The 12,367-nt window shown below is 35.6% G+C and overlaps 1 protein-coding gene across 1 annotated transcript in view; it reads left to right on the top strand.

Annotated features, from left to right (window-relative positions):
• Window positions 1-12,367, top strand: part of LOC150105439 (polycystin-1-like protein 1) — a 724,085-nt gene that overhangs the window by 116,131 nt on the left and 595,587 nt on the right. Inside the window, exon 12 of the mRNA XM_090394152.1 lies at window positions 2,406-2,510. Coding sequence (XP_090250278.1) covers window positions 2,406-2,510 — 105 coding nt within the window. The remainder of the gene's footprint in view (window positions 1-2,405; window positions 2,511-12,367) is intronic.

The raw sequence follows: 12,367 nt of genomic DNA, 5'->3' as shown, positions 1-12,367 counted from the left end.
AGTTTTTAGCTTTAAGTGCCTTATATCAGTTATGTATCCTTAAGATGCCAATAGTCTCAGTTGGTGAAACTAGTTGGTAAAACATAGTTGTTCTAAAAAATACTTGATCAATAAATCTCAATAGAAGTCATTTCCATAGTTTTCATGGTCAAGAAAATAACATTTTAACATTTCTCTTCTTCATTTCATATTAGAGGATATCGTATTGATATCATTTCCTGCACAAACACATCACAGCCATATTTTCCTTAGTTTCAAAAAAATTGGCATCATCTTTCATTTGAGACACTTCTGACTTATAGAGATTGGACAAAATAATGAAAACACTAAGATATTTAGGAATGGAATTTGTTTGTGTAAGCTACATTTTAAAAAATTGCGATGGCAGTACTGAATGTTCTTGTTTTGTTTATGATCTGTAGTCCACTTGCATTAGTGATTGTACTGAGTGATAATTCGTGGAAAAAATTGGAAAATGGGCGAATTGTCTGACTTTGAAAGAGGAGAAATTGTTGGTGGGCATTTAGCTGGAGCATCATTAAAAAAAAAAATTGCCACATTATTAGGTGTATCAATGGGACAGTTCTGTGATGGTCTGGCAACAATATCATGGTATTCTGTTAGTCCCATTATTTCTCTTCATGGCAGAATTATTGCAAGTGATTATTTGGACATTTTGGGAAATGCTCCCATTCATACAAACAATGTTTGTATGAATGGGAGCATTGTCATCTTGGAATACTGTATTTCAATCAACAATACAGTATTCCAAGATGACAATGCTCCCATTCATACAGCCTGAACTATCTAGTCATGGTTTGAAGAGCATGAAGGTGAACTTCAACGTATCTGGCCAGCACATTCACCAGATTTGGACATTATTGAACCACTTTTGTCAGTTTTGGAGACTATAATAAGAAACAGATTCCCACTTCCAACGTCTTTAAAACAACTTGAAGATATTCTTCAAGAAGAATGGCACAGAGTACACCAGAAACTATTCATAACTTGATTCTATTCCAAGAATTCAGTCTGTACTGAAGGTAAAAGGTGGTCCAACACCATATTAATCAAAAATATGTATGTATAGCAAGTGTTTCCATTATTTTGTCCAACCTCTGTATGTAGCTGCTAACTTTACACAAATCCTAACCCTCCAATCTATAGAATACTGTTCTCACATTTGATGTAGTTTCAAGTGAGAGACACCTATGGTAGATATTACTCAGAGATTCACTTTTATTACTTTCTCTTATCTTTTCTCTATCTTCTGCTTTTAATACAAGTATTTTCATAGATGCTGTTCAGTTGAACTCCTTTTATTACCCTCAACTTTATTTAGTCATGTAAAAAGACAAGGCCGTAACAGAGGGAGCTGCTGGTCAAATACTAGGGAACTGTCAAGGCCACAATCCAGAGGTGTTGGGTAAAATTGATATCCATATCAGATTTTTACAGAAGTTATCACACTCTGTAGATTTCTTTGAATGAATAATATATGTGAACACTATCTTAAGCAGGTATGATGGTTATTTTGTCGTGTTCATATGCTTTTGGTTGCACTAATTTTTTTGTTAAAACAGTTCTGGGTTCAAGACTGCTTGAAAGTTTCTTCTCCTCCCCATAACAATTTCATTTTTCTTAGCAAAACAGTTTGAAATTACAATAATTGTGTTTTTCATTTTTTTTCCCTGTTTCACTGTTTTTATTCACAGAATGAAAATGGTGCAAGAGACTCATTGCAGGTTTCCTCTAGGTAGAACTTCTATCCTAACACATGTTAAGTTCATGTGCTGTATGCATTCCATGCAAGCACTACTCTCCATGCAAAGCATAAACCTGTCACTCACTCTCTCTCTCTCTCTCTCTCTCTCTCTCTCTCTCTCTCTCCCTCCCTCCCTCCATTCCACAAATTCCTGAGAAATCCGTGAACTAATTCCTTCCCAATGTTCTATTCTTTGAAAAATAATAATTTCTGCAGCTAACCAGTAAATGCCTCTCAACAACTTATCTTAATTATACCATTCCTTCTCTGCTATCCACAAAGCAAATTTTCAGTGCTCTTATAGTTCCTGATATCATATTTGATTCCCCTCTCTGAAACATATAATTTACATATCATCTTTTCTTTTTCTCAAAACTGTAATATATGTCTTTATGTATGTTCAATTGTGTTGAAGATTTATAATTTTGTTTAAATTTAAAACTGAGTCTGATTCATTTGAAACTGAATTGTAAATGTCAGTTTAAGACTAAATCAGCTAGTAATTGACCAAACTTCTAATGACAATTTTGCTTATTTTAAAGTTTGAAAAAAAATTCTGTTTTTGTATACACACACTTTTATTTATGAAATTAACTTAACTTTGTAAAATATATTTTTATATTATTCTCCATTTTTTAAGGGAAATTATTTGATGATGGTGATAATGATTATCCACCTTTTCCAAACTTTCTTGGTTTTCCAGAAGAAAAGATATCGACTCAGGAAGTGTTAAGAAATCTGGGAGGTATGTCAACATTCTGTAATAAATTTATGAATATCAAATTGGGACACATGTACAGTTTTCTGTTATTTTTAGTCTTCATTTTGATTACCTCTCACTGTGATTTTCCATTTCTTCCCACATTATTATTTACTATATATATTATGTCTGTGGAATCCCAGGACTTATTTGTGGGAGGCCAATACACTAGTCCACATTATACTAATCTACTATTGTCCTGATCTATCTACCTTGCAAATGCATTATTATTTGCAGTTATTTCTACATGTCCATGGGCTCAGACTCACTGCCAGCATATCTTTTATATTGAATCTTAAAACTTTTCATGCCGTTGGCATATGCAACATACTCCAGAAACGCATTTCACTCTTACTCACTTATTAGTCTTCATGAAAAAAAATATTTTCTTCACTTCCTTTTATACCACACTTTTGTGCATTCTACTCTGTGTGTAATCCCTTCCTTATTAATCATGTAAATAGAAGAGGAGAGAATGGGAATAGTAGATGAGAGGGAATGAGAGAGAGTTATGTGAACGATAGAAGAGGAGAGAATAGGATAAGTGGAAGAGACGGAATGAGAGAGAGGTATGGGAATGATAGTAGAGGAAAGAATGGGAACAGTAGAAGAGAGGGAATGATAGAAGTGGAGAGAATAGAATAAGTGGAAGAGAGAGAATGAGAGAGAGATATGGGAATGATAGAAGAGGAGAGAATGGAAACAGTAGGATAGAGGGAATGAGAAGAATGCGAGGGAACACTGGAACCAGGGATAAAGTGATGTCAGGAAGGCAGGTAGGTAGGGAAATACAGAGAGAAAGTGTTAGAGGAGAGAGAATGAGGGTTGCATCAGAGCAATCGAGGAACAGGGTGATGAGAAGTGTGATGTATGGGGACTCAACAGTCCGTAGTGTGCAAGATAGGATACGTGAGCAGTGTTTGCCTGGAGGAACATTAGAAAGTGTGGCTATGGCAATTAAGAGGGGTGAAAGGGTGGATGAGATGATTGTGATGGTAGGAACAAATGACTTGAGAGGTAATGTAAATTGGGCAGCAAGAGATGAGATTCTTGCTTGAGGTAGTATGAAAGAAGACACAGAGAGGAAAGATAGTGTGCATGTTGCCTAGGTATGATAGTGATGAGCTGAGCAGGAGAGCAGTAATACTGAATAACATAATAGCTAGAATGTGTCAGAAGAGAGGATTGGAATATGTGGATGCTTGGAGGGCATTTGAGGATAGAGAGAAATTGTATGTGAGAGACCGCTTGCATTTGAATGAGGAAGGACGTAGGTATCTGGAGAGAGTGTTGTTTTCCAAATGAGTCAGTGTGTAATGCAGGGAAACTAGAATACCCAGGATGGATGGTAGCAGGGGTGGACTCTTGTGGGAAAGGGTACTTGGGAGAAGGGGATGACATCAAGTAACGCTGAGCCCAGTGGAGTGTAGAGAGGATAATGCTGGGTATAGAAATAGTGGCTTTTTTATGCTTTATACTAATGCCAGAAGTATCCAGAATAAAGGAGAGGAATTGGTGGCGCTGATAGCATCATCCTGGCCAAAGATTATTGGAATCACAGAGACGTGGTTGACAGAAGAGGATTTAATAACAAGAATAGAAGTAGAAGGGTACAGCATTTTTCGGCAGGATAGAAAGGGAAAGCGTGGTGGTGGTAGAGTACTGCTTATGATAAGTGACGACTTATGTCCTCTAAGAGTGGAGGCTTTGGAAGGCAGTGACACTAATGATTTTGAAAGCATATGGTGTGAGGTAGAGATAGGCAAGATGGGATATTTAGTGGGGTGTTGCTACAAACCAAGGAGCACAGAGGGTGGGGGACCAGGAGATATTTAGACAGTTGAGTCTGCCAAGTGCAAGAAGAATGATTGTTATGCGAGATTTTAACTACAGCAGTATATGGGGAGAGGAAGATGCATGTAGCAATAAGGGAATGGAATTTCTAGAATTCTTGAGGGACAAATGTCTTAGGCAACATGTAATAAAGGAAACAAGAGGTTCAAGAGCTTTGGATTTGGTCGTAGCATCAGAAGAGTTTATAATAACTGAGATGACATCTCTCCCACCAGTTGGAGAGAGTGACCATGTGGTTTTGACTTGGAAGATGAATAGACATGCAGGAGTATCAAGGAGACGGGAATATATGTGGAATTATAAGGCAGGTGATTATAATAGATATCAACTTGTTGAAGTTTCATAGAGGGAGGAATTGGAAGGCAGGGATATCGTTAGTGCTTGGGAAATTGTGAAGGAATATTTGTTAGCAGCAACAGTAAGTTGTATTCCACAAATGAAGAAGAGGACACAATTTGGTGTAAAGTGGATGACAAACAATATTAATCAGGAGCTGCATGTGATAAAGAGGTTATGGAAGAGATATAAGGAGAAGATATAAGATTCACTTATCTCTCAACTAGAACTTCTTTATCACACTGGAAACCATATAACCCGATTTGCTCACTACAGTCTGTGCATAATGTTTTCAAACTTTCTACACGGGTACAGCTATCTTCTTATCTTACTTGTCTCGTGTCTTCACGTCTCACTTGACTATCTTACCTAGATCTCAAATCCCATTAAACACTTGGAGCATTTTTGCTATTATGGTACATACCATAACAGTTCTGCATGCCATAGTACATCATTATGATTTTATTAACATTTAACGATCCCACTCATCTATCTATCTAAAATTCTTCCTGAAGACTTCCTAGTCTAACCCTTCCTGAAGGGACTTGAAGTCAGTGTCACTGCTGAAAATTCTGAATATATACTGTTTGCCAATAATATGTAAAATTTACCAGTCTGTAATATGCATTATTATTCTTATACCCGTATTAAACCTTTATACTCTTTCACCATTATTACACCCTTATTCATTTTATTTTTCACCTTCTATCAGTGAAAAATATATTTAGTGTAATGGATTGGGTATTACAAAGTTTTCCATATTGTTATGTTCTTGACTTGTAAATTTATACATAAGTTATAAATTGTGGCTCAGCATAATGTGTTATTCTGAGCCACAGTATAATTGAAATTCTCAATTTAGTTATAGTTTTATACAGTATTACAACTTCAGTTATGTTGCAATTTTATACTGCCAAAACATCATGAGCAAACTTACACGTTAAAAACATAGCAGTATGGAAAACTTTGTATGACCAAATGAACTCATTCATTGCTATGAATATTAGTACGGGAAAACCTCGCTTAACGCAAATTCGATATGTACAATAATCAGTTAGTGCGATTGAGTGAAATGATACTATTTCTTGCTTTAAGTGAATGATTAATCAGTTAACACAATTTTTTTTATGTTATGCAAAAGTTTACATTACGTGAAATTTTTTTGTCGTTAATCATCAGTGAGCGGAAAAGCTGGAAATCATTAAGATATGTGAAAGTGGCTCTAGTAATATGGTGATTGTGTGAGACCTGGAATACAGCGAGTTTACAGTTTGGTCTATATTAAATGAGGGCAAAGAACAAGGAAAAGTTGCTACTGCTTCTTTAAGCTAGCAGATCACTTGAAATAGAAGCCATTTAATGATCAATATGGAGTGTATTCTGTCACTCTGGATTTAGGATTATAACCAAAAAAGAATACCTCTTAGTACAGGGAATATTCAGGCAAAAACTCTCAATATTTTTACCTAATTGAAAGAGACCAAATTTCAAGAAGAATGTGAAAGCTTTACTGCGAGTTTATTTTGATTTGACAGTTTTAAAAATCGAACTGGACTGCATACATAAGAATGACTGACGAATCTGTTAGTGCTGATAAAGATTCTGCTGCCAAGTTTCCAGAATTGCAAAGCATAATTCAGGAGGGTGATCATGACGTTCGGCAAATATTCAACATCGATGAAACTGGTCTCTTTTGGAAGCGTATGCCAGCAAAAACTTTCCTAGCTAAAACAGAAGCATCTCAATCAGGATACAAAATATCTAAAGATTGTCTTACTTTTATTAGGAGGCAATGCAGAAGGTAACTTTAAACTCAAGTCTATGTTAGTTTATTGTGCGCAAAATCCAAGATCTAAGATTATTGAAGAAATCCGCACAATTGGAAAATAACTTGGATTTAATGAACTGGATAATGAAGATGTGAGAAACTAGCTTAATTCCCATTCAGAACAGTTAACTGTGTATGATCTCCTTCAACTAGAAGAACAGCATGCATATAAAGAAGATGATAAGGAGCGTGAACAAGAAGATAATAATGTTACAACTAAGAAGCTAACTGCAAAAGAACTTGAGCTAGTTTTCAAATCGCATTGAGTACATTAATGAAATTTTGTTTAATTTTGTTCGATGCTGATCCTGATATGGAACGAAGCTTCGAAGTCCACCGAATTCTTGCTAAAGCAGTCGCCAGTTATCACAAATTGCATGACAAGATGAAAAAGTCGAGCATGATTCACACATCTTTACTTAATTTTTTTGTAAAAAAGTAGCTTAATCAAATGTTTAGACATTAAATAAAAATTTAAGGAATTGATTTTTATTAACTTTGATGATTTTATCCTATAATATAGCTTATATGTAATTTAAATTAAGGGGATATTAAATCCCACATTGTTTTAAAACTGAATAAGAAACTCAAAGATTGGAATCAGAGAGTTTCATGCCGAATACAGTATAGTAAGCTATAAAAGTATCGGCGACTACTAGCATGAGCTAATGCGTGTAGTTCAAGTATGTAGTACAAACTCAGGCCACTCGCAGCAAAGGTGGTAAAGTTCTGATCGCTATTCTTGGTATTTTCCATAATGTAAAAACACATTTCCTGGGAAATATATACTGTTATTACATTATGGTAGGAGGTCACTACCCAGACCGGTTTCAGCCTTTTTTGAGGCTTCATCAGTGAGTAGCTAGACCAAATTAATACCAAAGGGTATAGCGAAAAGAACTTATATACTCTGCTATAATGTTTATATCGCCAAAATGAAGCCTATCGGCTCTTTATATTTAAGTAGCTTATATGTAATTTTTTTTCCCTAATTTACACTAACTGATTGATGAATTATAATTATTCCTATTGTTTATTTTATTTGCTTAATGCGACTTCGCTTAGTGCACATTAATTGATGGATTAATTAATCGCATTAAGCAAAGTTTTCCTGTACAATTTTTAAAGCATACATGTTGTAGCTCATCATTTGTAAACTGCTCTCATAATAACTCAAATTCTGATATTCTGCCACTATATACATATCAAGATTTTCATATCTTTGGCCTCTATTTCATGTACTTCTGGTCTGTCATCTGGTTTCATCACCTCAGAAACTATTATTATTATTTTTTTTATTGCAATGGCACTTCCATGGAGTCTTAAGACTCATTGTGAAGACCGAAACTATCAAACGCAATATCTGTCATGCCTCTCCTTGAAACCATTGACAGACAAAGCACTCACAACTGACTTAGGCAACCCATTCCATTCATTCACCACTCTCTAAGTGGAATATCTAGTGCTCATGCTCTTGCTAACCATACTCTTACCCAACTTCCAGTGATAACCTCTTATTTTGTCTGCTCTAGCCAAGTGCTGAAACATTTCCCCAACATCAATTCTATAAAAACCTTTAAGTAACTTAAATTATCTATTATTTCCCCCCCCCATCAACTAGCTTTTACAATCCACAAACCCTCAATCCATCCTCATAGAGGCATTCACAGACCACTCACCATCTCAGTCACTTGTCTCTAGATCCTCTCTGCCACTTCCTCATCTCTAAGAAACCCTGGACACCAGATCCGAGCACAATAATCCAGATGTGATCATATCAAGGCTTTATAAAAAGGAATGATAACTTCCTTATATCTGTTTGTTAGTGAGTTCTTCAATAACCAAGTAATCCTATTGCTACCCTGACTACTTTAGCAATATACCCTCTTAACTTCAGCTCTCTATCTACTACTACTTCTTCTTCTTCTGCAGCTTCTCCCACTTGAGTCTTTCTATCTACTACTACCTCCAAATCTCTGGCATCATCAATTTCCTGGGATGTACTTTCCTTACTGTAATACACAGCTTGTATTCTTTGTATCCCAAAATGCATAACTTTCCACTTTTCCACATTAAATTGACATCCATTATATTTTGCCCATACTGTCAGCCCATTTAAATCATCCTGAAAGTTCTCTACATCAGTTTGATTACTATTACCCTACCTTAGCAAACAATTGAATATTTCTCTTTCAAACAGTTGAATATTTGTCTGTTTTTTGTTTGGTGAACGTATGTCTCTTTTTGAAATCTCTCATTTAGGGTCTGTTTTATAAGTTCTCTGGATGCACAATTAACAAATTCTTTTATTTCCTGGAATTGTTTTGTCATGTATTATCGTGAATTTTGGGGCGATGTTATGGTCTAGACAATTTTTAAGGAATTTAATGTGTAATTTTTGAGAGATGTATTTTAAGATGTTTTTTTTGTATACTCTTTTCATGAAGTTGATGCAGTCATTGAATGCTTGCTGCGAGATCATGACATAGACTTGTGGTGTTGGTGAGAGTGCTATGTGATTACTATGTAAATGTGTTTATGTGAGTGCGATGATGGTGGTTTGGAGGATTGAGTAGAGAGAGAGAGACAATGGTTGGGGGGGGGGTTGGATTACAAAACACAAGTTATTATAGATATTATTTCTGGAAAATTTTCCATGTTACTACTCTAAACAAATATTAATTTTTATAGATGTTTGGATAAGTTTTGAGATAAGAATGATTTGCATCATTTATTGGTGAGGCACCACTCTGTGTTTAATAGAGTTTTGTGATGGCATAATCTACCCTATAATATAAAATGATAAGCCTTTTTTTGTAACGTTTTTTGTGTCATATTTTTTGTCAAGTTATTTGAAACGTTTTGAAACTCAGGGGCTACCCTGAGTGTTGAGTCTTCAAAATTCGAGTCATCAGAATTCAAGGAGAACTGGCCTACCAGTCTGCAACTCGGGGGGGGGGATCCCCTTTTGAGTCTTCAAAATTCGAGTCATCAGAATTCAAGGATAACTGGCCTACCAGTCCAGAACTCAAGGGAGGGGGTGGCATAGGCGCCAGGGGTCTAACCCCCCTTTCGAGTCTTCAAAATTCGAGTCATCGCAATTCAAGGAGAACTGGCCTACTAGTCTGGAACTCGGGGGTGGGGTTGGGGCATAGGCATGAGGGGGGGGACTCCTATTCTTATATTAGTATAAGAATTTTATACTAATAAGTATAAAATTCTTATTTTATACTTATTGGTATAAAATAAGAATAAACGTATTTTCAGAACTGAGTTTTGGATTTTTCCAAACCATCACCTATCAGTGGTAGGTAGTATAGTCCTTTCATATGCTTGTGGTGCTTGGCCTTAGTGATGTGAAACCCTGATAAAAGGTTTTTTGTTTGTTTGTTTGTATGTATGTGTGGTTCAAAATTTTATTTCTAAGGTGAGAAGATCAAGGATTTTATTGAAGCTGTTATACTGGTGTCCATGAACTACATTTTACCTGTATATGAAAAAATTTTCATGACTACAGCCAAATGTGGACATCACTTTATTGCCAGCATACTAGTAAATTATATTACACAAATAAATGCATTATAAATTTTGTGCAATTAAATTGCAATATGTTTTTGGCAAAAGTTACAAATTTCCTAAGGTTGTGGTTAAGGATTAATGCACGGTGCTTGTAGAAAGCTATGTAGAAAAAACATTTCCATGTTGAATATATGTACATCGATTAAATTTTGCTATTATAACCAAAAATCTCTCTTCATGCACCGTGGTTAAGTGAGGGCAACCTCTTAGCGAATGTGTGGAACACATTTCATTGGTTTGAAACTCTGCCCAGAGCCTGGATTCAACACTATGTGAAATTACAAGCTCTCTGGCAATAAAAATAATTCTGCAGCCTTCTTCAAGCTTTCCAATAATTTTTTCCTGTGTGAAATCATCTAGATAATGTCTTTGAGACATTACAAGATATCCAAGTTTTCAACTTTATTCCTTCAAACACAATTCACTTAGTGCAGCCTTTTACCTTTTATCCTATTGAGTTCTACTATGTGACTCCTTTGCATGAGTTGAAAGTTTGAATTTGCACCCACTTTCTACTCGAAATCATCACTTATACAAATTGCCACAAGCTGACTCATCTGAATATGCAGTTGTAATCTTCAGAAATAGTGTTCATCCTTAGGTTTTGAACATCAGTGTAGTTTGCAGAGGGGGAAAAGTGAAATAATTCACAGATGATTTGAAAGGTGAGAAATTGCAATCAGAGAAGATATGAAAGACTTGCTGATAGAAGGAAATAAAATAACTCTTAAGAATGTAATGATTACGTCTCTGCTTCCTCATCATGACGAGGCTGAATTAAGAGGGCCATTATTGCTAATGACTCTATGAGAAATTTGTGTAGGAGGAATGGTGTAAACGTGTATAGATGTATGGAGTGAATATGATGGAAAAAGGACTTATATATGGATTGCATCTGAATGTTTTGGAGCGATTGTTGTTCAGTGAGACATTAAATGTGCAAAAATCAGGGAAACTATAAGTACCAGAGGGGTGGGGTCCAGTGCAGATTCTGCCTGCAATGGAATAAGTAAATGTATGTATAAAAATGATTATGCAGTGCTGAATGCAGTTTTATAACTTTCAAAGCTGAATGGATTGGTAATAACATTAGGCAACAGTAACACTCTACCCAAGAGGATATTGAAATTAATGTACATGAAACCCAGAAGTATCAGAAATAATGGAGAATTTTTTTTTTTTTTCATCTCATCTTAATTTGACAAAAATTATTGATATCAATGAGGCCTGGTTGACAGAAAATTATATAGTTACAGCACAGGGATAGAATGTAAGGGCAAATAGGGAGGAAATTGCTATTGTATTATATTGTATTGTAAATGATTATTATGTTTGATCTCAGCTACTGAGATATAGATAGGAGGGAAAAAAAGGCGCATGACAAGATGGAAATAACATTTATACAGTTGCTTGAAACCGTATTTGATGGAGGGGACCAGAGGTTTATATGTGTTGGATCTGGAATTTCACCTTGGTAGCACTTCTGGGTCTGGTTCCCACTGGTGAAACTATAATAAAGGTCGAAGCCAGTCTGGGCAGTGCCCTTCCCACAATGCATAGCATTATACATGTCTATAAGAATATGTGCATTGCATTATGAGATACTAAGTCAGTTGATGTGAAGTAATTAGCCTCTGTATACAAGCGACCTAGTCATAAGTTACTTCATGCACAAATTTTCTTTGCTTACTTCGATAAACGATGAAACCAAGAATATAATTTCTTGGTATTCTGTAATTTATAGAACAGCTATCAATAACCATGTATAGATGTTCAATATGGTAGTAACTCTGCTTCTGATTGGTGAAAGTAATTATGCAGTGTTGATCTCAGATCAACACTGCATAATTACTTTCACCAATCAAAAGTCCATATGCTCAGCATATGGACTTTTCAGTCAAAAAAGGGCTTATGTTAAATAACAAAGCTGGTAATGTAATGGACTTAGGAGACAGCTTGGAAGAGTACCATGGCTTAAGATGATACAATGAAAGAATGACAGTATTGCATGGGAAATGGTTATGGATTTTTTGAGAGAAGCAGTATCAGATTACATATTCAGCATCAAGAGGATAACCCAGGTGTGTGGGGGGGTTAAGTGGGTGAATAGTGATATAAAGTAGAAGCTGCAAAAAAAAAAAAAAAAATCCATTGTGGAGTGAATATGTAGAAAATGTGATGATCATGCTCTTGAGCAGCACAGAGTGCACGCATGAAGAGTTACTAGTATGGTAAGAAAGGCCAG

Source organism: Typopeltis vanoorti, chromosome 6 (genome assembly GCF_054136105.1).
Source record: "Typopeltis vanoorti isolate ZY-2024b chromosome 6, IOZ_Tvanoo_1.0, whole genome shotgun sequence".
Lineage (NCBI taxonomy): Eukaryota > Metazoa > Arthropoda > Arachnida > Uropygi > Thelyphonidae > Typopeltis > Typopeltis vanoorti.
This window is presented reverse-complemented; position numbering and strand designations above follow the sequence as displayed.